Here is a 25,256-nt window from a genome sequence, read left to right as displayed (position 1 = left end):
TATACTGCAGACACAAAGCAAAGAAACCAATCAGGATGCGAAAGAAGCGAATTATAAGTGGAGAAGCAGACTGTGTGCCACTATAGTAACTATGGAGGGGCTTTCTAGTTTCCTGGAAATGCTGGGAAATGCCATCAGTTTTGTGAATAATAATCACCCAATCCAGGCAGCAGGATGAAAGTACAAGAGAAGCACTGAATATTTATTTTATTGTGCCTGTTTAGACCAGTCTCCTTGAAAAGGCTGGGGTTAGCAGGATCCAGGAGGTCCAGATCCTAATGTGATTATGCCCTTTTGATGTGACAAGTGTGAACCACTTCGATAGCCCCCGATAGCTCTCTTAGAGTACCCTGAGTTGACCACCATATGGGGGGCCTGCTGGAGCATGTTATGCAAGGGGAGTCGAAGGACCAGCTCTCCGATATGAAAGTACCCAATCCTTTGGGGAAACTATATCCAAAACCTGCCCTGTGGAAGTCAATTCACCATACAAACCAGAATTGAGTTAAAAGGGGTCCTCACCCATCAGCTCAATGCTCTACAGGGCAGTACTGACAAGGGGTCACACTTACTTTTCGGCCTGGGTTAGGACTGTACCCTTGGTACTGGGTGTCCTAAGTTTGCACATAACAACCTAACATAGCAAACCAGCTAATCTGAGCAGCAAAAGAGCTATCACTTACCCGGTATACTCACAACAACTTTATTACATCTCTTTCTCCCTCTCCAGCACAGTTCTTAGTTGAGTTACATATAAATACAATGGCTCACCAGTGGTCCGAACAGCTACATACTATCTCCATTTGGACTTTGACTTTCAACTGCTCACCTCCACACTGCCTGTCTCTGTAGTTTACTCTTGCAGTCAATCAGCACTGGGACTCACTGCTAGGACAGCTGCCCGCTTCTCCTCCCAGCGCGTCTGGTTGCCAGGTAACCAAACGCGGAAGTTCCGGCTGCCCGGCGCCGTCATCTGCTCATGCGCTGGGACGCTATTCAATAGTCTCGGCGGCAGCTGAGAACAGCGCTGCTGCCCACTATCATCCCATTGGCTCCTCAACCTTTATAAGGTGCTTCCTGTGCACACACCTGTGCCAGAGTAACAGGTCTAACCTGCCTCCAGCATTTCCAGTGTTCCAGTTCCTAAGTCTTGTTCCTGACCTCTCTTGCTTGCCTGTGACCCTTCTGACTCAGACCGTTTGACCACCTCTTTTGGATCTCCCTGTTGTACCATGCCTCCAGAACGTTACCGACCCGGCTTGTCTCACCATCCCTCCGGATATTTCTTGTGTACCTCTACTTACCAGAATGTTACCAACCCGGCCAGTCTGACATTTCTTCTCTTGTATCTTGCTATTCGACTCGTGGAAGGACCGCGACCTGCGTGTTCCTGCAACGGAGCCCATACCTCCTTGCGGGGGTCCCTGGTGAATACCAGGGGCATGTTAAATTCCGTACCTTCCTCTGAGTAGTGCCAACAATAGCAGGTATGCTAATATAGTCGTGACACGTATCATGTGGGCAGACTTAACTCACATGTCCCTGCTACTGTCCTCCATGGCTCGGCTTCTCAGTTCCCGCTACTCGATTTCCTAACAGGTCAGGTTTATTATCCCTGAACCAGACTGCTGCTTTGAGTTTACATATACTCTGCACCTCACTCCATTCACTGGGTTCCAAAGCCTCACTCTTGGAACACACTCGCTTTACACTCAGCTTTCAACTCCCTCAGTCAAAACGGGACATTGCACGATATTACAGCCAATCAGAATGAAGGAGGGGAGTGTGTATGCTAAATTGCTCCCCTTCCCTAAAAATAAAGAAAAATAAAGTTTAAGTCTGCCCCTGATACACATGACACTTTGGTGTGTAAAGATTTTTATTACAATGCTCGAGGCGTGCCTAGAAAAGCACTTCTCTGCCAATAGCTTATGTTTGTTTTTCACATGATGTTTCCAGCTTGGGGCTTTGGGAAAAGGGTGCACACTGCTTCGTTTTTTTGGAGAGGAATTACCTGTGAATAGCATGGGACAACCTTAAAAATAACCCTCTACACCCCTTTATCTCATTATAGTAATCTTACTTCACAAAAGAAAATCTAATTTTTCACTGCTCCACAAAATGAGGGGCAGCGAAGCATTCACTCCGTCCTTCACTAGGTATGCCTTCATTAATGAGTGCTATCGGACATGGAAGAAAATGTATTTGGAAGAGGACCTCTCTCTGCGTTTCTGTGTGGTCATCATTCAACTGCTCTAGCAAGCTTCAGTGGGGCTAGAAGGGATAATTGGCTGGATTTCATCCAACTTGGGCATTCACGTGCGTGGCCAAATTGAATGGTACTCCTGATACTCCACCCTTGGATCTGTCTGTGTGTAATCAGCTGAAGGCTGGTGACACAACTGAGGTTTGGAAGTAGCGTTTTATCTCCCAGTATAAGGCAGGATCTACTATTAATTCATACAACTAAAATATAGATCAGTTATTTGCTGGCACACTTAGGCTAAATTTCTAGGGGCATTTTAGAGTTTTTAATGCATGTTCAAATGCAAGTAAAAATTCCCATAGACCACATATAAACCGCATTACGGTTGCATCAGAAACAGTATAATGGAGCAAGCAGCATTCACATTAACACAACCCAGCAAAAGTTAAACGCACGTAAAAAAAATGTATTTCATTTACTACAATTTTGTTAAAAGCATAATGTTAATGTTGAAAATATAATTTTAGCACCAACTGGTATGTAACCTAACTGTTCTATGGCTTCTAATGCTCAATAAGGATACATAGAGTTGTAACCTATAGTGAACAAAAAAGATGCTGAAATCCAGATGACTGTAAAATGCTTTAGTCACACACAAGATGTAAAAAACGATTTTAAAGCATCAAAGACACGTTTTCCAATCAGATGCAAAAGTGCTCAAGGAAAAGCTTTTAACATTTTACAGCATCAAATTAGGTACAAAAAACTATGTAAATTCCTTTCGCAGGGAATAAGCAGAGCACCAATTAAAGTAATGTAAGCTTCATTAAAAGTATTTTTTTCTGCCTAGTTGAAGAAGGTGTAATTTTTCACTGTAATTTAAATTGTATTTAAAATGACATTTTTGCCTTAAGCCTCTGTAACTGCACTATTTCCTAGTGAATTGTCAGGCTGCTTCCTCAATGACTCAGTGCACAAAATGGCGGCATCCACTGTGTGCAGGCAACAAATACATAGTACATGCAATAGTTTGACAGGATGAAATTTGACAGATGTCCATAGACATGCCAGATGACCAAATATGAATTTCCTTTTTATGTCATAACTGCAGAAAAAATGTCACGCATTAAAATGAAAGATCAATAAGCGTCAAAGGAACAAGATATTGGGGGGAAAAATTAAAAATGTAAATAAATTATGGAATCAGGCCAAATGCAATTGTAAGTTGTGCTAAGTAGTGACATCATCCCTTGTGCAAGACATGTGGAGTCTCACCTTAACAACAGCAATGATGGACCATGACAAAGTAGGCATAACTGCACATACATAGATGCACTCATATAAATCTTGGTCTTAGATAACCTTACTGGTTCACTGATCTCACTATAACTGGATACACATAGGGATTGCTGCATGTTTACAATGCAGTGCATGAATCATCATACCTTTAGTGTATGTCTATTTGTTTCCTCTTCACAGTCCCCAATACATTCTTTTTCCCAACTATGGGGAAATGGATTAACTGGGGAAGAAAATATTAAAAGAGCTAAATAATGATACTATACCAAACATCTGTGAAATGAAAGTTATAAGAATGACACAATTAGGTAAGCACATGGGGTTTATAATAGTCACATTGGAACACAGCATGAGTGATGCAGACACTGCATTTGGAGTAATTGCAAGGAGTCATGGAGACACTATATCTAAAAGTAAGTACACGTAGCACACAATAGTCATGGAGTCACACAGGTAGGGTGTTGGAGGACACTACAGCTAAGTGTAGGAACATTAGGTCTATAATAGTCACAGTGGAATACAGGATGGGTGTTGGAGGACACTAAATCTAGAAGTAAGTACATGGGGTACACAATTGTCATGGAGGCAGAGTAAAGCTAGGGCAAAGGTTGTATGACAGTGAGAGAAAAACCCAAAATGTTAGATGGAGACACTCAACTACATTTACAAAAATTTCTTTGGAGTTGTATATATTTTATTTTGGTCCACATTTCCCAACTGACCTATGACATTTGTTTTTATTTCCTGATAATTGGAAGGTTGAAATTCTACCGTCACAAGAGTGCAAGAACATAATTGTGACATTTACACACAGAAATGTTGCACTCTTAGAACAGAAAAAAATGTTATTCTGATTACAGTTGTAGAAGGATGCCTTAAAAATGTAAAATGACACTAAAGTGTATTAATATTGCATACAAATACTTTTTAAAAATGTACCTTTCTGTCTCTATGAAAAAGTACATGGGTTACAAAGTAGTCATGGAGGAACACAGGATGGGTCTCGGAGACAATGAATATAAGAAAGAGAACATGGGGTGTAAAATAACACTTAAATAAGGTTGAGTACATGAGTACAATAAGTATAATGTAGCGTATCTTGTGATTCCGCATGCCCAAATACGGACACCACGACAATGACCCCAATTGCAGGTAATTCATGTCTGAATGCTAATGACACTAATGAATTGAGAAGCGGAACGGGGGAGGGAAAGGGTGGTCTAACATTGGCCACATATAGTAAGGACGCTCCAAAGCAGATACGGATGATTCAAGCCCTGTGTTTTTCGTAAGTACGCTTGTTTTCAGTCGTATTATTTGTACCCGCCACAGGGCAGGTGTAACTGATGGACGATAATGATTCTTTCTTCAGGTTATTCAACTCCTTCCTCATCCTCACTCTGAAACGATTCTTCGTCATACACAGCTCTCTTAATGGAAAAATTATAAACACATCAAAATCATGTATGTTTTAGTGCATTCTAATTCTTTTACATTGATCACAAAAGTTTGAATCTACTTCATCCAACATTTGTATGGAGATTAGTTTAATAGTACACTTCATTACACCCATTTATAATTTTACATGCAAACTATCATGTTGTGCCTTTATACCAACCGTTTTAACGTGTATTCTCCAAGGGATAATCACTGAAAATATAGAGTAAACATGACAGTGTTTTATTTTTAATGCATAATAACTACATGACTGTATGGTGTTTTTATTAAGCATTTTATTTTCCTAATTATTTTAAAATCATGACTTGACAATGTATTATCTCTTGATGACATCAAATACTATTACATATTTTACCAAGTATTTACTAGTGTAGCTATATTTATTCACATCAGTTTTTGGAATAGTTCATGTATTTATTATGATATGATATGTTCCTGATGGTGTTTGTTTTGTGGCTTACGGGAGACTTTCTGAGATGTCAAAATTTCCCACAACCAGTACTTATTGGCTATTGCTTCATGGCAACCAGAGGTGTTAGGTCCAAAGACACCATGGGTCCATCATCTGTCCCCCTTGCATGCCTCTGTTTTTCCCTGATCTTATCTTTTAGGCATCGTTTGAAATCCTGCCACCTGTGTGAAATGTGCAAATGTTAGAATGTTGCAATCGATATATGAAAACTACTGTTGCAGACATACATATAGATATATATAATTATACACAAATTAATTAGAGACAGCTACACAGACATAAACTGTTTTACAAAAGCAAAAATATAAAAAACATTAAAACTATACAAGTTGGTAGCTTTTGACTTGTTTTGTAACTATTCCATATTACTTAGGAAGAGATCATAAGACAATTTAAAAATCACATATTTTCTTAGGCCACATTTGACTCTAGTAAAATAATTAAATAAAGTGGCCATTGTCTAAGTGTATTATGTATATACAATTTATTTTGGCCTTATTAGTTAACTCACCTCTTTTTTATATCTGCATATGGGAGCCATAGTGTTGACCCATTGAGTGAGTTCTTCTAAGATGTGTTGTTTAGCCTAGTTATGTTATGCAGCTTATCCACCTCGACCAGCTCCACTTCTTGATGACTGAAGTTTGGTTGGCGCTGCTGAGTGGACACTTGGCTAGGCCTGGGCGCTTTGCCCTCTGGGACATGATTTTCCAAGCAAAATATAGCAATATAGCTGTTTACCAAAACTGCCACAAAATAGCAATGCAAAATCCACCTCTTCTGCCTAGTCTACAGAAGTAGTATACCGTGTCTGAAGATGCATTTATTTGCACTGGTACCCTGCATTTGCCTTATGGTTAAAGGGGATGAGACGTATACTCCAGTATGAGTAAACAAAATGTATATAGTCCATTTTAGACATGGTATAGAAGAGAATTGCAGCTTACATAAAATGTTGAAAAACGTCATAAACATGTGGTCGGCAAGTTTCTTCCGCGCGAGCACCGGGCCTGACACTTGTGATGGACCACTTTTTGTCTCTGGAACCCAATATGTCCGTAATATGGACAACAATACAGCCTATATGGTTGCAAAAATCCAACTGCAGAGCAGTGTGGTCAGCAGGTGGACAGTGCTGCAGTTACAGTGACCGCTGTAGGAAATTAGGAGGGAGAATACCAAGAGTAAGTTTACTATATATATATATATATATGCTGTTATGTACGTTTAGTCGCTATCCAATAACGATTGTCCACTTCCTGCGATGTGGTTCCAAAGCACAATGTGATTTAATAGCAAAAAGTAGCAGAGTAACAATCCAAATAAAATAAGTGCAGCCATTACTTAGCAGGCGCCCTGGATCCAGTATACAGTCATTCAGTCCTGAAGTCTGTGGTCAGAGAGTCTGAATACTGGTCCCAGAACCCCTGTTTATATACAGTCAGTGATACAGTGAAAACAATACAGATGATTTGGCATGTTTCCATAGTTTCAGGCTTCAGGAAGGTCCAGTGTAATGCAGGTCATTGGCCAGTTCAAACAATGCCATCCAAGGGTGGGGGTCAGCTCTCCAGAAGATGCATAGTAATCTTCCTGCCAAGAACTAGTTCAAACTGGTCTATTTACATTACACAGACAATACGATTTCAGATAATTTATTCCTATCATCCAGAACTAGCTGTCACGACTAGTATAGCGTACCTGCTATCGTTGGCACTACTCGGAGGAAGGTGCGGAGTCTAACGTGCCCCTGGTGTTCACCAGGGACCCCCGCAAGGAGGTATGGACTTAGCTGCAGGAAACACGCAGGTCGCGGTCCTTCCACGAGTCAGATAGCGAAGCACGAGAGGAATGTCAGACAGGCAGGTTCGGCAACGGTGCGGGCAATGCAGGTACACAAGGAGAATCCGAACGGGTAGTGAATCAAGCCGAGTCGATAACGTTCTGACAGCGAGGTACAAAAGGGAGATCCAAAAGGGGTAGTCAAGGCAATCCGGGTCACAATGGTCACAGGCAAACGGCAATAAACTGGAGGAAGGCAAGGGTCAGGAAACAGATAATCACAGGAACACTGGAACGCTGGAGGACAGGAAAGGACCTGAAACTCTGGCACAGGAGGTGTGGTCAGAGGGACTTAAATAGTCTGCTAGCCAATGCCCTCAGCACTAGTAGTGCTGTCATAGCTGCAGCGCCGTAGCGCTAGTCATCCTTCAGCGCCGTAGCGCTATCTTCATGCAGCGTCCCGTTGCCTAGCAACGGGAACGCTTCTAGGTCTGTAGCTGGCCGGCCGGGCGGAAGGGGAAGTGACGGGTCTGGTTGCTAGGCAACCAGACGCTCTGTGCGGACGGGCGGACGGCCGCCGAGCGGCGCCTGACACTAGCATATGCACCGTGCAATCCTTTAGGTGAATGAACCGGACGTCTACGAATAAATAGGGGATTAGAATGATACCAGACATGACATGTTTACTGTTACCTGAACCTTAGATCTCACTAACGTGTACATTACATTATTATATTTAACTATAACCATTGCTACATTTCATTACAAATAACTATGTGTTGCAACTAATGTTAATATGAGCTAATTCGAAAAGAATGTGTTTGTGTAAATGTGTGTATAAGTTGCGGTTGATTACGCTCCTCCACGCCGTAGCGTGCTATTCGCATAATTTCGGACATAGACAATCAGATTGACAGATATTAATTTGAAATGACCAAATCCAATTAACTGACTTCGACAATGTATATATATATAAAGAATAGTTAAGGAGTATTACAAAGACCACAGAGTGTATCCCTGCTTACAGTGGAATTAAGTTAGACACAGTCAGATATGCTCACAGAGGTTTAGACAAAAATATTACCCTAAATCTTTTAAAGGTCTTAGAGTAGCTTTAATAAAGGCTACACATCGGATGCGGTTTTCAGGCCCCAAACCTCAGGATTTACTTTTGTTTGGGAATTCCCTAGAGGACCAGCCTCAATGCTGAGTAACCTGGTCTTTTAGGAAATGGAGGGGAGGGTTTTTTTTGTACTTTTCAATTATTTTCTTCCCCATTCTACCATGCAAGGTAGCTCAAACCGCATGTGGCTTGAGGTATCTCGTCTGTGTGAAACAAGTCTTTATATTTTTTTTTTCTTACCAATATGCCGCGGTTGGCAATACATGCCAGGTCTAAAAATTGGAATTGTGTTTTTAAACCAGGCGAGGTTGACTCATGTGTTTGATGGGTGGTTTGGCCTTTACTAATTGACAGTTTACAAACCGCACGTCAAATATATAAAAAGCATGTGGTTTGTCAAAACCGCTACTTAGTAAATCTATTCCTTGACTCACATGCCTTGTTGAGTGATTCTGATAATTTTCATGCAACTTTTACTAGTTTTTTAAGAGGGGACACAGTAAATTTCAGCAAGCACATTAAAAAAAAACAAAAAAAGAAATGGAGAAATGGAGGTCGCAATTAAAATTTGGAGTTCATGAGAAATGAAGGATGCCCGATAAACATTTCACAGAAACCGAAAAAGAAATAGATTTCAATTTATCAAATTATATTCCTTCCTGGTCTGAGATGTGTGTTCTAAGTAGTGGGGTTTCTTTTGCAAAACTTATTATTAGTTTCCCTTTGATTGGGAAGCTAATTTATAAAATTTCCATAAAAGTATCATAAAGATCAGTCTCCAGTGACATAGCTGTGTGCTATTGCTCATACAGAAACAGGAGGGGTGGCAGTGTTCTTATAAGTCTCCAGTGACATTGCTCTATGCCACTGCTCATACAGACACAGGAGGGGTGGCAGTTTTCTTGTCACTTTCCAGTCACATTGTTCTTGTCACTCTCCAGTCTCAGTGCCATTGGTCACACAGAAACAGGGGTAGCAGTGTTCTTGTCACTCTCCAGTCTCAGTGCCATTGGTCACACAGAAACAGGGGTAGCAGTGTTCTTGTAATTGTCCAGTCTCAGTGCCATTTGTCACACAGAAACAGGGATAGCAGTGTTCTTGTCACTCTCCAGTCTCATTGTTCTGAGACATCGATATGGATTCACATTAGTCCACAGAAGACCAGGAGCATCAAGCAGCCGCTGGTACCAGTCATGACATAGCTTTTAAACCTAGGATCAAGGATCAAGCACAGTTGCCAAAATGTAGTGATCCAATTTCAAAATGTTGATAACTTTAGGATCCTGGCGAAGTGTATGAAGTACTTGATCTAATAGTCCGACATAGTTAGCTTTACTGTACTTACTTCACAGGTGACTACTTTGAGTGGTTTCAGCACCTTGCACAAAACGGAACGTATTCTCCACTGTGCTGGACTAAAGTACATCCCCCCTCAAATTCTATTCTTCTTGCAGCTGCTGCAATCTCCTAAATGCTGTTGCAGAATGCCAAAAAAGACCCGAAATATTTTGGGACACAGACAGCATCTTGTGCATGTCTCATTTTTTAAAAAGCTCTGTACCACCAATTTGATTGTATGAACAAAACAGGGAATGTGATGGAATTATCCTCACTGTAGTGCTCTAACAATATTGGTGGTGTTATCAGTAATCACATATCCTCAGGAGAGTCCAAACAGGATAAGCCATGTTGCAAGGACATCCCTTAGTTTTTCAAACAAATTGTCAGCAGTATGCCTCTTAGTGAATCAGGTGATACACAGAGTAGCTTGCCTCTGAAAGATATGGCATTGTTTGTTAGATGCTGCTGCTGTCTCTGATGGTGAAGGCGATTCACCAACCCAGTGTGCTGTCACAGTCATATAATCTTTAGTTTTGCCAGTTCCGCTTGTCAACATATATGTGGTTAAGTGTACAGTGGGTAGAATGGCATTCTGTAGTCCAATAATTTTCTTTTTTGAAACCTCCTAGTTCAGGTGAGGAATTTCTTGTCTAGTAAAATGGTGTAGAGATGGAATTTAGTAGGGACACAGGACCTCAATTAACTGTCTAAAACCTGCTTCATTAATGGTGGAAATTGGACGCAGATCTAATACTAGCATAGTTGCCATGGTGCTTATAATCCACTGTCCGACTTGGTGATAGCTGTCATACTTGCTTCCTCTGGCAAAGGATTGTTTACCAGTCAATTGTTGTAAACTACTAGTAGTCTTCTTCTTCGTCTGCTTCTAGGTTGAAGATCCACCCCCAGCAGCAGGAGCAGCAGGAGCAGCAGCAGCGGGCCTAATGTTCAAGGATTCTTCTGAGGAATCCTGGATAGTGGAGGAGTCATCTAGCCTTAGCAACTTGGATGCAGGACTAACTCCGATCACTAATAAGCATATTGATGAGGACGGTGTTGTAGGGTGTAGATTGCAGGTGCTGGGATCTAGATGAGAGAAGGGATCTAGCTGATGCTGCACTGCTTGTTGTTGTTTTTTTAGCATAAGTTTCTGATTTTCACAAGACCTTGCCATGATTTACTTCAAATTGCGTAACATGAATAAGGTTCCTAGATAGTTAAGTTCCCTACCTCTACTGACTGTGGCTTGCAAACATTACAAATGGCTAGACAACTGTTGTCAGGATTTGGGTAAAACGATTCCACATATAAGAGGTGGATTGTTGGGTCTTATGCCCAGGCATGACAATGCCCTTCTTCTTATCACTGGCAGAACTGCTTAGACTGGTGCATGACCACAGTAGAGTTCATTAATAGCACTCCTTGTAGCTGAAGTGCTTGGTTTGTTAATGTGTGCATGTCCTTTTTAAGATCCAAAATAAGGGTGGGTGGGAAGGCCCAAGAACAATTCCATCAAGCACCACTTTTCCTTTCAGCTACGGCTGTCTGACAATGTTTATTAGATGGCCTATAAACTGCCATGTGCTTTACAAAACTTAGCATTCCCAAAAGACCCATTGGTGATGCAGATGAGTCAGCACAACATTTTGACATCTGGTCTAAAAGATTTGCCCAAAAATTGTGACACCTCTGCTGTAACACCAAATGATTCTACTATCAACATCCAAAGAATGGTGGATGATTATTTTAATGACAGTGTACAAATAGACATGTAATACAGTCCCTTTACATACTTGGAGGAAAAAAAGGCAATTTGGAGATTCATGTACAAACTTGCTTTGCAATACCTAAGCTGCCCACCCTCCAGTGTGTATTCAGAAAGAGTTTTAAGCACAGCTGGACAGGAATCAGTGTAGGAGGCTACTTCCTAAAAATATGGAAAAGATAATGTTCATCAAAATGAACTACAAATTCCATGAGGAAGGCCTTTACCACCAATTACATCAAAGTAAGAGACTTCTGTAATGGTGGATTCCAGCAGGGATGAATTAATATTATGTGAGGATGATGTAGATACTGATGAGGGTGAGGATGTGACAACAACATCTTGCCACTATAGAGTTCATTGACAGCACTGTTAGGCTTAAGGCAGCTAACGTACTGGTAGCTTGTTTTGTGGGGGCCCAAACAAACCAAGCACTTCAGCCACAAACGTGGCACTCCTTGTCCTTGAAGTGCTTGGTTTGTTAAACTGTACATGTCCAACATAAGGGAGGGCCCAAGGACAATTCCATTTTTCTCAACTTTTCTTTTCTGACACTGCTGTGTGGCAATGTTACCTAGATGTGCTATGAACTGCCATGTGTTTGTGCTGTTGCTCTGACGCTTAGTATCCAGCCAGCTCACTGGAGTCTTTGCCTGAAAGTGGATAAAAAAAATATTGTGACCTGTGAGGTGGTCAAAATTGATTGGAACTTAGTGCTATTGAGGTTAATAGTAATGTAAGAACAAAAAAGAGCCAAATTATGTGATTTTAGCATATTTAAGCAATTTTTCAAAAAAATTTAGATCCAAAACCAAAACCAAAACCCGTGAGGACGGTTTTGCCAAAACCAAAACATGAAGTTAATACAGATCCAAAACCAAAATACGGGGTTTGTGAATATTTCTAGCCTTTATTAAAAACCTCAATTCCCTGAATACCTTTATACATTTTAAATTTTAATATAGTTTATTTGCTATTAATTGTCTGGATGTCAGTATCATGTTATCCAATTTTGGTTTTTCCACATATATTTATAGAAAGCAGTCTGATAACAATACATCACTGATGGTTGGTAGTTTTCATCCTATACCTCTAAAAACAGGTCTCCCCCATCTACAGGTTGTATGTATCACCACTCATAGGAGTACATTATTTGATGATTTGACTGAAATGAGCAATACATTTCTGGATATGGGCTATGATAAATTTGAAATTGTTAATGCCCTTGACACAATTCAGAGCATCTCTCGGATCCTTTCGATCTGTTTGGTTTAATGCTATCATTTTGGGAGGGCAGAGTCTACAGAGGCAAAGGTGTTCACCAGGGACCCCCACAAGGAGGTATGGCCTTAGCCTTTCTGTCCCACATGTTGCGGCTCTCCAAGTGAGTATCAAGCAAAACCAGTTAGAAATAACGAAGGAATCTAGAAACAAGCACGCCAGGTACATGAGAAGACTGTATGCTGGTGGCAGGATTGAGACAGGATTGATGACATGGAGAATCTTGAAAGGACCAATGATTAAGGAGTGAACTTCATGCAGGGGACCTTCAGACGAATGTTCTTGGTGGAGAGCTAAACCTTGCATCCTACTTTCAGCGCATGTGAAGTTTGCTGCTTTTGTCTGCAAACAATTTCTATTGGTCAGAAGACTTCTTGAGGCATTTAAGTACTTGAGCCCATATTGAGGTGAAGCCATGATGTAAGGCATCATCCGCAGGTTCCTAAGTGGGAGGAAGGGTAGAGAACTTGTGAAGGGTGGGATGGAGGCCATAGACAATGGAAAAGGGAGTTACTGAGGTAGATTCATGGAAGATATTGTTGTGGGCAAACTCGGCCCAGGGTAGGAGATCGGACCAGTTTTCTTGAGTGGAGGAAGAATAAATTCAGATGAATGTCTCAAGATCCTGATTGACCCTCTCTGATTTCCCGTTGAATTGAGAGTAGGCAGAGGAGAAACTGAGCCGAATGTTAGAGTTTATAAAGGGCTTGCCAGAATTTACAGATGAATTGGACTCCTCGGTCAGAGACAATTTCAATTGGACAACAATGTAGTCAAAAGATCTCTTAGATGAAGATTTTAGCCAGAACAAGAACAGAGAGAAGACCAATAAGTGAGGCCATCTTTGAAAAATGGTCAACTACCACCAAAACAGTATCGAACTTTTACGTTGGCTCCTTTTCGGGTAAGTACCACTATAGGAGCAACCAGGGTGGAGTAGCTGGGATGACCTGTCTGTAATATTTGGCGAATCCAAGGAATCACTTAATGGGCTGAAGGCCACAAGGTAGTGGTTATTCCAATATAGCACAGACGTTTTCCAGATCCATTCGCAGCCCTGAGCCAGAGACAATATACCCAAGGAAGGGTATCTGGGTAGATTCAAAGGAACACTTCTATAAAATGCAGAACAGACAATCCTGGCATCTAGAGACAACCTCGGAAACCTGGAGTCGATGAGAAGTGAAATCCTTAGAGAAGATCCGGATGTCGTCTAAGTAAACTACCACACAGGAGTAGAAAATCTCATTCAAATAGTTATTGAATGCAGTCCTCCATTCATTTCCCCTACAAATTCGGATTAAATTACCAGCTTAGAGAAGATCCAAGCACCTTTGATGGTGATGGAGTTCAGAACGTAGTAGTTGTTGCAAGGACCAGTCTTTCTTCACAAAGAAAAAGCCAGGACTGGCAGGAGAAGAGAAGGCACTAATAAAATCTCACTGAAGGTTTTTCTTAATATATTTGGCCATAGCCTGAGTCTCAGGAAGAGGCAAGGGGTAGACTCAGCCCCTCGGGGGGATCTTGCCGGGCAGAAGATCGATAACACAATCCCAGGGACGATGAGGTGGAAAGATCTCTGAATGAGATTTGTTAAAGACATTTTCAAATGAGGAGTAATAGAAAGACCGACTGCCCCAAATAGTGTAAGCACAGAGTGAACCAGTTTGATTTTAATAAGTCAATTTGACTTACAAACCGATCCCCACACTAGGATTTGGGAGGAGAACCAGTCCACATAAGGAGAGAGTTGTTAAAGCCATGGGAGAACCTAAATAATAGAACTGGTAATCTGAGACAGGATGAGAAAAGAGATATGTTCAAAATATAAGGCTCCCACCTCAAAGTTAAAAGAAGTGGTTCGGAGCAGGATGATTTTATTAGAGATGTGGCTACCATTTATTCCAGTGATAGCTACTGGGAAGTTTAGCAGAGAAGTAGGCAGGAACCCCTAATTCACCAAAGAAGATGAGATGAAAATCCCCGGAGCCCCAAAAAGGCTGAAGCATTTAACTGACCATAGGGGCAGTGGAGCGTTTCAGGGATGGCACAGATTGTAAGCTTAATCAGATTGAAAGAGGATTTAGACAACCCTAGCTTGACCTCCCAGGAACAAGTTAGAGCTTGGCATTTCCGAAGCATTTAGGACGGGAGTTGAAAAGGTGTCTGGATTCAGCACAGTAATTCCAGAGATTGTTATTTAGCCCTCTTTCTCATTCCTCTGGAGTGAGTCAGAAACGTCTAAGTTTAAACGTCTAACTCGTCGGGCAAAGTCGGATCTTAAAAGAGATTAGCCAGCTTGAAGGTGGAATAACAGGTAGTCTCTTTTGCTGAGGACCTTTCAAGGAATCGGCTATCTACCCGGATACACAGAGATCATAGCATACAATGTAGACGGTAACTCTTGGGAGGCCAGGACATCCTTGATACAATCAGAGAGGCCATATCAAAAAGCTATGCCTTATTGTTCTATTGAAGTTCAGATGACAATATATGGAACTGGATTACGTACTGAGCAACAGAACGAGACTCTTGCTGGAACCTTAGAAAACTGGAGGCAGCAGAGGAGAGTTGAACAGGCTCCTCAAAAATTTTGAAGGCACACTAATGAGAAAGGGGTTATCACTCTCACAGAGGGGAGAGGCCCATGCCAGGGCTTTACCAAAGAGTGGGAAAAAGATGTAGGCAACCTTCGAGAGTCAGTGGGAAAGCTTTGAGGTAGTAGTTTAAACTGAATTGACCGCTGATTTAGGAACTCTTGACATGTCCAGATAAAGCTGAGAAACTTTGACCAGGCGGTACCAATAACCTGCAGGCTGAGATTGTTCGGATATCCATGTAAAGCTGGGAATCTTGTTAGCTGGATACCTGGAGGTAGTGATAATCTGCTTGTAGTATGGATGTTCAGGTAAGCAGGGAAGCTTTGAACTGGATACTAGGCGGTAGCGATAATGTGCAGGCACAGGTAACATGGAGATCCAGGTTAGCTGGGAAGTATGGAGCTGGATAACAGGTGGTAGCAATAGTCGCAGGCACAGATAGCACAGAGAATAGATAGATATGCACACTGCGCTCAATCCCAGGCTAAGCGGTATTACTGCAGCAGCAGTGAGACAAGGTATCTCTCCCTGAACAACTAATAAACAAAACAAAGATGTCCCAATTGCGCTCGCAGTAAATATATCAAATATTACAGGACAAAAATGTACAGACTGTTAATTGCTTGTCCAAAATATAATAATATTGCGCCAGTATGAAGAAAACAGTAAGGTAAGACAACTAAAAAGAGCATATATAGTTATCCTAAAAAATGTTATATGGAGATAGTTGGCAAAAATACACTATACACAGCAAGTAAGTCAGTATGACAGAACGTCACTAAAACCTGTAAACGTTCTGTACGGAAACTAATCCAAACTAATAATGCACAATAAAAATATCACAAAAAAAAATCCTATTCTGCATTGTAAAACAATCCAGAATAGGTAAAAACCATCCTCGCCAGGGGGGAGAGAGAGAATGAAATGTGCTAAGTCCCACCTACATCCACAAAGTCCTGGAATCGATGATCTAAAATGTTCCAATGGCAACTTGATATCAAAATCTTTTGAAAAAGTTAGTAAGAAAAATTAGTAAAAAAATCAGTACAATGGCACTCACGACTTATCATAGAGATCACGGTGAAGGAGATGGGCGAATGAAGCCCCTTTCTAAATTCTTCTTGATATATTCCGACATAGCCTGTGTCTCAGGAACAGATAGAGGGTAAACCCGTCCACGGGGTGGAATCTTTCCTTGTATTAAGTCTATGGGGCAGTCCCAGATCCAGTGAGATGGAATATCAGGAGTCTCATTGTTGGAGGTATTGCGATGAGGCAATATTTTCTGTAGACAGGTTTTAGTGCATTCCGGGCCCCAGGAGAGCACTTGTTGAGAAGACCAGTCGATACGGGGGTTGTGGCGTTGGAGCCACGGGAAACCAAGAACAATGGAATTGGTGTCCTCGGGAATCACTAGGAATTGAATGATCTCGGAGTGCAGAACCCCTACCTGCAAGGTTACTGGAGATGTTAGGCTGGAGATAGTGCCACCAGGGATACGACTCCCATCTACAGCTGTTAGAAAGATGGGTGTAGATATCTGGACCAGAGGAATGGCTAACTGCTTCGCTAATTGAGCGGACATGAAGTTGCCTGCAGCTCCTGAGTCCAAGAGAGCAGAGATGTACACAGAATTTTGAGACAGTCTCAACGTCATAGGGAGAACACAGTCTCTAGCTTGAGGAGGATGAACAGTAACTCCTAACCCAACCTCGTCACTGTTGTTTAGGAGGTGGCATTTCCCGACCTCTGGGAACAAGATTTCAGATAGTGGCAGTAAGCACCACAGTAGATGCAGAGTTTCTGGTTGACACTCCGCTCGTGCTCAGTGGGTGAGAGCTGGGCCTTGCCCAATTGCATGGGTTCTTCTTGAGGGGGAGAAGGAGACTGGATTCAAAGAGTCTGACATGGCTTGATATACTCTAAACCTAAATCTAAAATTCTTTCTCGGAACCTCAGATAAATCCGATTGCACAACGTTATCAGTTCATCCAGGTTAGTGGAAGTCTTATGTGGCTAACTCATCCTTAATGCGGTCGGAGAGACCTTGCCAAAAGGCTGCCACTAGTGTGTCATTGTTCCATCTGAGTTCCGAAGAAAGGGTTCTGAATTGGACCACGTATTGTCCTACAGATGATTGACCCTGTTGCAACCGCAAGATGTCTGCAGTGGTAGATGATGATCTCCCAGGCTCGTCAAATATTCTCCGGAATAGGGTTAGGAACCCCTTGATTTTGGACAGAATGGGATCACACTTCTTCCAGAGGGAGATGCCTAGGCTAAGGCTTGCCCTGATAGAAGGGAGATAATATAGGCAGTCTTAGTTCGATCTGTAGGAAAATTAGCCAGCTGTAGCTCAAAGTGAATACTGCATTGGATCAGGAACCCTCTACAGTTCTTTGGGTCTCCATCGTATTTGGCTGGCATAGGGAGAACCAACCGAGATGGTGGACCTGGCACAACATTGGCACTGGTACTCTCAGAAGATAGTTGTGTAGGTGTCTGTGTCAATGCGGTCTGTAGGTTTTCCATACAAGCAGATAGCTCTTGCAAATATCTAATCACTTGGTCTTGAGAAGATTCCTGTTTTTCCATACGTTCAATTAGGCTTCGGACTAATTCCGTCCTTGGGGTATGTTCCCCTGCCGGATCCATTGAGTCAGTGCAAACTGTCACGGCAATAGGGTTTCCGAAATCCGTCTCGGGACCCCTGGGACTAGCTATAGCAGGAGTGTAGAGGAAACTAGGAGGAGAAACCACACAGAAGATAGTAGCTGGAATCTGTACACAAGCAGTTGGAATGAAGGTGAATCCACACAAGGAATAAAACCAAAGTATTTATTTCAGCAGGCAGAATCAAGCTGAATTCACACGAAGGGTTAACGGTTTGCAGTACATATAACAGCTACTAGATGAAGCAGCTGAATTCTCACAGAAGGTTATTGGTTTGCAGTTAATATGACAACAAGATGAAGAAGCTGAATTCACACGAAGGGTTATTGGTTTGCAGTTCATATAAGAGCAACTAGATGAAGCAGCTGAATTTACACAGAGGGTTATTGGTTTGCAGTTCATATAACAATAACTAGATGAAGCAGCTGAATTTACACAGAGGGTTTTGGTTTGCAGTTCATATAACAGTAACCAGATGAAGCAGCTGAAGTCACACAAAGGGTTATTGGTTTGCAGTTCATATAACAGCCAGCAAGATGAAGTTGAACTCACACAGAGAAGTCCATAACACAGCTGCACGGTGTGGCTGAATTCCCTCAGAGAACAAATGGAGATCTGTATACAGCAGGAGGATAGAAGAAGCAACCAGGATGAAGCTGAATTCACAAGAAGGGTTGAGATCTGTATAGAGCAGGCAGCAAAACAGACAGCAACTGTGGAGATCAGGAACCAGAAAAGTGTTGCACTGACAATTTGCTGAGTGTAGGAGGAGACTTTTATAGTCTACAGACGAAGCCAATTGGTGAATGAGATCTGTTAGGAACAGCAGGTAACTGCTGTTCTCTTTTTGACTCCTGCAGTGTTGTTTTCAGCCTGAGTGTGATCACCTGAACTCCTCTCATCTGCAGCTCTATCTGACACCTGCACCGATTGGTTACTACTGGTTTAAATAACTGGCAGCTTCACTCTGCCTTTGCCGGTTATAGCGTTCACACGCTTGCTTCCTGATTGATACCCATTGTGACCTCTGCCTGGATACTGGCCTTGCCTGTTTGCTCGTGACCTTGACCTCTGCCTGTATACTGACCTTGCTTGTTTGCTCGTGACCCTGACTTTTACCTGGATTCGGACTCTGCCTTTTCATCTGAGAGATCGCCTCCCATCTGCAGGATCGTGGTGCCAGCTATCCGTTCCATCAGGCTCACCTGTGTCTGCAGTGTTTCACAGTACAGATTTACTGCTCCACCTTGCTCCGGCATTTTCCCGGACACTGTGATGCTCTCTAGCTCCACCTCACTCAGGCCAAAGCTGGTACTACACCATCCTCTACTCCACACTGCCAGTCTGTAATACTGGTGGAGGTTGGTACTGCATTCTGTTACTACTCAGTGTTCCTGCTTAATCTGGTCCAGGGGTATCTCTCCTCAGCATCCCACTGTCAAGTCCTCCGTGGTGCCTACCTACCGGAGTTATCACTACTTGAGAATAAATCCTGGGCACAACCGAGTACCGAACATATCCAGTTCTATGGGAAAGGGGGTTGCTATAGGTGAAGCTCTCGTCAACAACAGGTATTGATAACTCAACTCATAGGGTGATTTGTTACAAGATCAGGTTTTCAGACTAAGCAGGATGTTTAGCAAATGTCTCACCCAAGATGGCAGCCTCCAGTATTGCAGACAAAAGTCACGCTTGTCCCAAGATAGAATGCTGCATTCGACCAGGAGGGAGATGTCCGGTGATATGGTACCGCCGAGTGTTGTAAACAGGACTAAGACCCTGATTCGCTACACTGGGAAGCTTGAAGCTGGATACCAGATGGAGCGACAGTCAGCAGGCACAGTATATATGGAGCCACAAGGAACCACTTCTGAACAGGCAGTGAGACTTAAAGATGTGGCACCATCAGGGCCGGATTAACCATAGGGCTAACTGGGCTACAGCCCAGGGGCCAATGGCATCCAGGGGGCCCTTGAAAGTGCTCAGCCCCCAGCCCTATCAGTGCTGCTGAGCACTTTCCCTGCAGTACTTCCCCGGCGCGCTGTATTCTCCTTACTGAGGAGATCTCGTGAGTCTCACTCTCACGAGATCTCCTCAGTAAAGAGTGTACAGCGTGCCGGGGAAGGAGGAGAAGGAGGTAAGTGCCGGGGAGGGAGGGGCGGCTCGGATCACGGGGGGGCCTCACGAGGGAATGGAGGCCCCCTTAGCCCAGGGGCCTCCATTCCCTTAATTCGGCCCTGGGCACCATTGAAGGTGCTCAGGTGCTTTAAATAGTCTTGAAGGCTTAGTTAATTAGCTAATGGCTGGAAAACAAAATTAATAAAAGACTGGTTTGCGCATGAATCCAATATGGTGGATGCCATTAGTGAGATACAACGCTCAGCACCGGAAAGAAGGCGGACGGTGGGGGCACACAGGTAAATGCACCGGAACCCGATTGAGTGGTCTGCGGGTATGCTGCGTGAGAGCCCTTCAGTGTTGCTTGGGTTTGCATTGTGAACGAATGACACAGAAATCTAATGAACTTCATTTATCAAGGATTCATTTCATAAGCATATTTTCTTTTGTGTCAAGAGTTATTTAAGAAGCCATTTTGAAACATTAGTAAATTATTGGGACTGACCCTATTTTAGGGAGTCAACTAAAGGAACCACCACTTTTTTTGCTACAAACAGTTGAAATCCAAGGATGTATGTCAAGCGTCGTACCCTCTGGCTTATTTAACAGGTCTGGTACACAGGCCTCCTCTGTTGGGCCCTGCTACAGTGGTGACCTTCTATCTGTCTTACAATGGTAGCTGCCAAGTCTTTTTATAATTTTCCATGACCCTGCATTGGATAATTAATTTCTACTCCTCCTCATCCTGCTACCTATTTAAAACTCCTGTTCTGGCAATATGGTGCTAAATCTTCATGTCCTGTTAGCCTGTCTGCTGCTGGATCACTCTGACTCCTGTTTCCTTGTGAATCCTGGTATTCAGTTTCCTTGAGCTTCCTTGTGGCATTCAGCATCCTGTACTTCTCAGTTAATCCTGGTATCCTGTATCTGGTGCTTCTCTACAGATCCTAGTATCCAGCATTGTGTGCTTCTCAGCTAATTCTGGTATCACATATTCAGATCTTCTCTTCTACTACCGGTCTCCTGTGTTCAGATCTGCTTTGTTTCTCTGACATCTCCTCTTGCCAAAGAACAGCCATCTCTCCTGCCTGTCTCACCTGGTACCCGTCCAGAGAACCGTGGCCTGTGTGGTTTTAGCAGCAAAGGCCAAACCTCCATTCAGGAGTCTCTGGCGACAACCTTTGCCGCTTAAAATTGAGCATCTCCGTGTTTGGTGGAGCTAAACCAAGCAGATAGTGAGACTCCTTCCACTTTTGTGTGTTTCGTGACAATGTGTTAGTAGAGAATTAAATATCTCCTCTGTAGTCTAAGAGTTGGCTGGTGTTAATACTTTGTGTTTACTGGTATACAACCAGTGTTAATTGACACTTTCTTCTAATGGGCACAAATTTGTGCATTCCACCACCTATATTACCTATAAGATTATGCAATGTTTATCATGTGAAAGTTGGCTCTTTGTTTATATTATTAATAACTCATACTATAAATTATACACTAGAAAGATATTAAGGTTGTTGACATAACGCAATGGTCGTCAATGAAAAAAGTCTTAAACAATGTAAATGAGGGATCTGAGTATACCTGCTATTTTGAAACATTTTGCTCAGACAGGACATACAATTTTGAACTTTCAAGTTTCTCCATTTTTTGGAGGAGGCAATCATGGTAAAACGTTACCTCAGAATGAAGCTGGAAATGGAGTTATTGTCACACCATGGCTTGAATGTGGACTTTTCATTATTTTTTATGACATTATAAGGCTGGTGCAGAGTGGGACGTACACTAGTTTGGATAGCATATCTTGTGTGAACTAACTCTGTGCATGCCCAAGAAGGAGGAGGGGGAGGAGGAAGAACCAGACGTGGATACAGAGAAGGAGCGATTACCAAGGTATGAGGCAAACCAGGCATGGACAGAGCCAGAGAGGCCGAGAGAGAGAAGAGTTTGCAGCAGGAGGGGATGGTCCACGGTGTCAAAGGCTGCAGAGAGGTCAAGGAGGATGAGTACGGAGAAGTGACCCTTGGATTTGGTTGATAGGAGATCATTAGTAACCTTGGCCAGGGCAGTTTCGATAGAATGGAGGGGGCGGTAGCCAGATTGGAGAGGGTCCGCGAGGTGCCTGGTTAGGCGGCTGCAAACAATCCGCTCAAGTAATTTGGAGGCATAGGGGAGAAGAGAGATAGGGCGATAATTAGCAAGAGAGGTGGGGTCAAGATTGGGTTTTTCTGAGGATAGGAGAGATAAGAGCGTGTTTAAAAGAGGAGGGTACTACACCAGAGGAGAGTGATAGGTTGAAAAGGTGTGCTAGGTAAGAGCAGGCCGTTGGAGAGAGAGAGCGAAGGAGGTGGGAGGGGATGGGATCGAGAGGGCAGGTAGAGGGTGGAGAGGAAAGAATAAGGGAGCAAACTTCTTCACCGGTTGTAGGGCTGAAGGAGCATCAGAGTTGGTTGATGGGGGAGGTGAAGCAATGAGGGTGGCGGGAGAAGGGGAGGAGGAGATGTTCGGTCTGATGGCCTCAATTTTGGAAGAGAAGAAAGTGTAACTTAGAATTCTAGTGCCCTGGGCAAGAAAGACAAATGCCGGCCCCCTAGCCCTCAATTTTAACCAAATTAACCTAAAATATTCGTAAATTGCGCCCCCCTTCAGCGTTGCGCCCTGGGCGGTCGCCCCTGCCGCACAGCCCTAGTTACGGCCCTGCAAATGACCCTCCTCTACATATTTTGTATTATTGGTGGTGGAAAATAGAGTTAGTGTCCATGCATGGGCTCTCACAGCACACTCCAAAAGCACATATTTTTGGTAAGCATGATGCTACTACCTGCTCTCATATACAGTAATGAGCAGAGCTTTTAATACCAGGGACAAACTATAAAATTATTTATACATAACATTGTTATTTGATATATCTTCCAAAACATTTTTTTTACAAGACAGTAGAATTAACAACTGCCATTTGTGAGCACCATGAGCCCATATCACTAAATAAGATTTATAGCTGGTATCCTGGGATGCCTCAGAGAAATACCGACTATGTCGTAAAGATATGATTAGTGGTAGGGGTAAGCAGAATGCCACTCAATATTATTGACACTGTTTTTAATGGATGGAGCAGCTTCACAGAACGACACCCTTCTCTGTTACTGCTAATTTCCTTCCTATAAGCATTTGTATGCTACATACAGTATTATTTTATGAATTAATTGACTTCACTTGACATTTATCATCAAGTTCTTGATGACTGACATTTTTAATCCATCCACATATATTAGATATATTTTGAGTTGCCCGTATCCTTACATAAGCGCAACTCACAAAACAAACATAATGCTGCAATTTGCAGCTGAAATTTTATGCTTTCTATGCAAAATTTAAAGACCTACTCTTAATCAAATTTACTGCAATTTATAGGAACACTATAGACAATAACTGAAACATTTAGAAGTACTCATTCACTTTTTCCTGTGCAGCAAGAAACAGTTAATTTGCCGTTGCTTCTACAATACCTTCCCTCGAAAGCTTAGTTGAGTTCAATTCCCGACTATGGCCTTACCTTATCAGTTTGTATGTTCTCCCTGTGTTTGCATGGGTTTACTCCGGGTGCTCCGATTTCCTCCCACACTCCAAAAACATACTAGTAGGTTAATTGGCTGCTATCAAAAAAAATTGACCCTCTCTCTCTCTCTCTTTCTCTGTCTGTGTGTGTGTATGTTAGGGAATTTAGACTGAAAGCTCCAATGGGGCAGGGACTGATGTGAATGAGTTATCTGTACAGCGCTGCGGAATCAGTGGCGCTATTTAAATAAATGGTGATGATGATGATGACTACTAACTGAAAGCCACTAATGTAGAACTCTAAAAGCATACCCAGGCCTATATTTGGTGACATTTACAGAAATAATGTGCAAAAACAATTTAGCGGAAAATTAAAGGGCAGAAATTCCCTACATATATAAAAAGTACACTGACAGGTCTAACATGCCCTAGTCATTAGGGCACTTTTTAATTGCAAATGCTACTCACCTTTCATAAATATCGTACAATGGAATGCAACCAAAACTCAGTTTCAGATAAGCATTGATATCTTTTTGCAGTGACTGCATGCATAAGAAGTTTTTAGTTTTGTTTTACAGAGATGGCACTCTACTGAATGCCATTATTGCAAAATATTTATTTTGCAAATTACTTTCATAAATGCCTCTAAGTGTAAATGAAGTGTAAGAGAATACAAGAGAAATAATCCTTGAAGCTCTATGCCTTCAGACAGGGCATATTATAAAGTTAGCGGGCCTGTGTGCAAATGAAGTGCTTGTGAGAAGACAATGGTGGGGAACATATGTAACATATACCCTTCCTACCCCTCTTGCCATGTGTTATCCAGACACCCCACTCCCCAGATTCCTACCTGCTGTTGTGTTCAGTGGAGGGCAGCCAACAGCCAATACCACTGTGTTCCATGTGTGAATGTACAATGTGCAGAGCATCAGTGACTCCCTCACCAGAACTTTGCACACATTGCCCACATCATGGTGCAGCAGCTCAGGTGTAGTGAAATGCAGCAATCTGTCCCCTCCTCCACGGGACACAACAGCAGGGTAAGATCTTCTGTTTGGTATAGCAGCGTAAATTGGAACACATTACTTCTGTTCGGGACGACTAACACTGCAGTCAGGACAAAGTCTCCCCCAAAATAGGAACTGTCCCACCAGAATCATGACAGTTTGCAAACTGTGTTGCTCTCTCCTACCTGTTCTTGCAGCTTTAACTACCTGCTGCTTCTGCTGGTGTCTTAACCTAAGTTGCTGTTTCTCCAGACCCTGAAATGTTGTAGGCTGTTTGAAAAAGAAAGAGGTAATATTTGTCTACTGGAAAGCTGAACACTCTAAGCTTCCCTCCCTCAAACATTAAATTAACAAATCCACACTTATAAAGAGACCAAAAATTATATGAATAGCCCACACTTCTTGCAACATTATATGATTAGAGCTCACATTACACAAATAGCCCCTATTATTACACTAATAGACTGCACATTACATAAAAAGCCCCCACCAGCAGCAACATTACATTAATAGCGGCACATCATTACACTGATCGCAATACAATAAAACCACCCCCCCAACACATATTACAAAAATGCC

General features: G+C 42.4%; 1 protein-coding gene across 4 annotated transcripts in view; it reads right to left on the bottom strand.

The window, feature by feature from the left end:
- The window catches only part of ZPBP2 (zona pellucida binding protein 2), a 75,537-nt gene that overhangs the window by 12,701 nt on the left and 37,580 nt on the right, over positions 1-25,256 (bottom strand). For all 4 annotated transcript variants that reach the window (XM_075215342.1, XM_075215345.1, XM_075215344.1 and 1 more), the window contains one exon: positions 3,652-3,728. In XM_075215342.1, coding sequence (XP_075071443.1) covers positions 3,652-3,728 — 77 coding nt within the window. The remainder of the gene's footprint in view (positions 1-3,651; positions 3,729-25,256) is intronic.

The sequence above is a fragment of the Mixophyes fleayi genome, chromosome 6 (genome assembly GCF_038048845.1).
Source record: "Mixophyes fleayi isolate aMixFle1 chromosome 6, aMixFle1.hap1, whole genome shotgun sequence".
Taxonomy (NCBI): domain Eukaryota; kingdom Metazoa; phylum Chordata; class Amphibia; order Anura; family Limnodynastidae; genus Mixophyes; species Mixophyes fleayi.
Note: the sequence above shows the minus strand (reverse complement) of the source record. Positions and strands in the feature narration are given on the sequence as shown.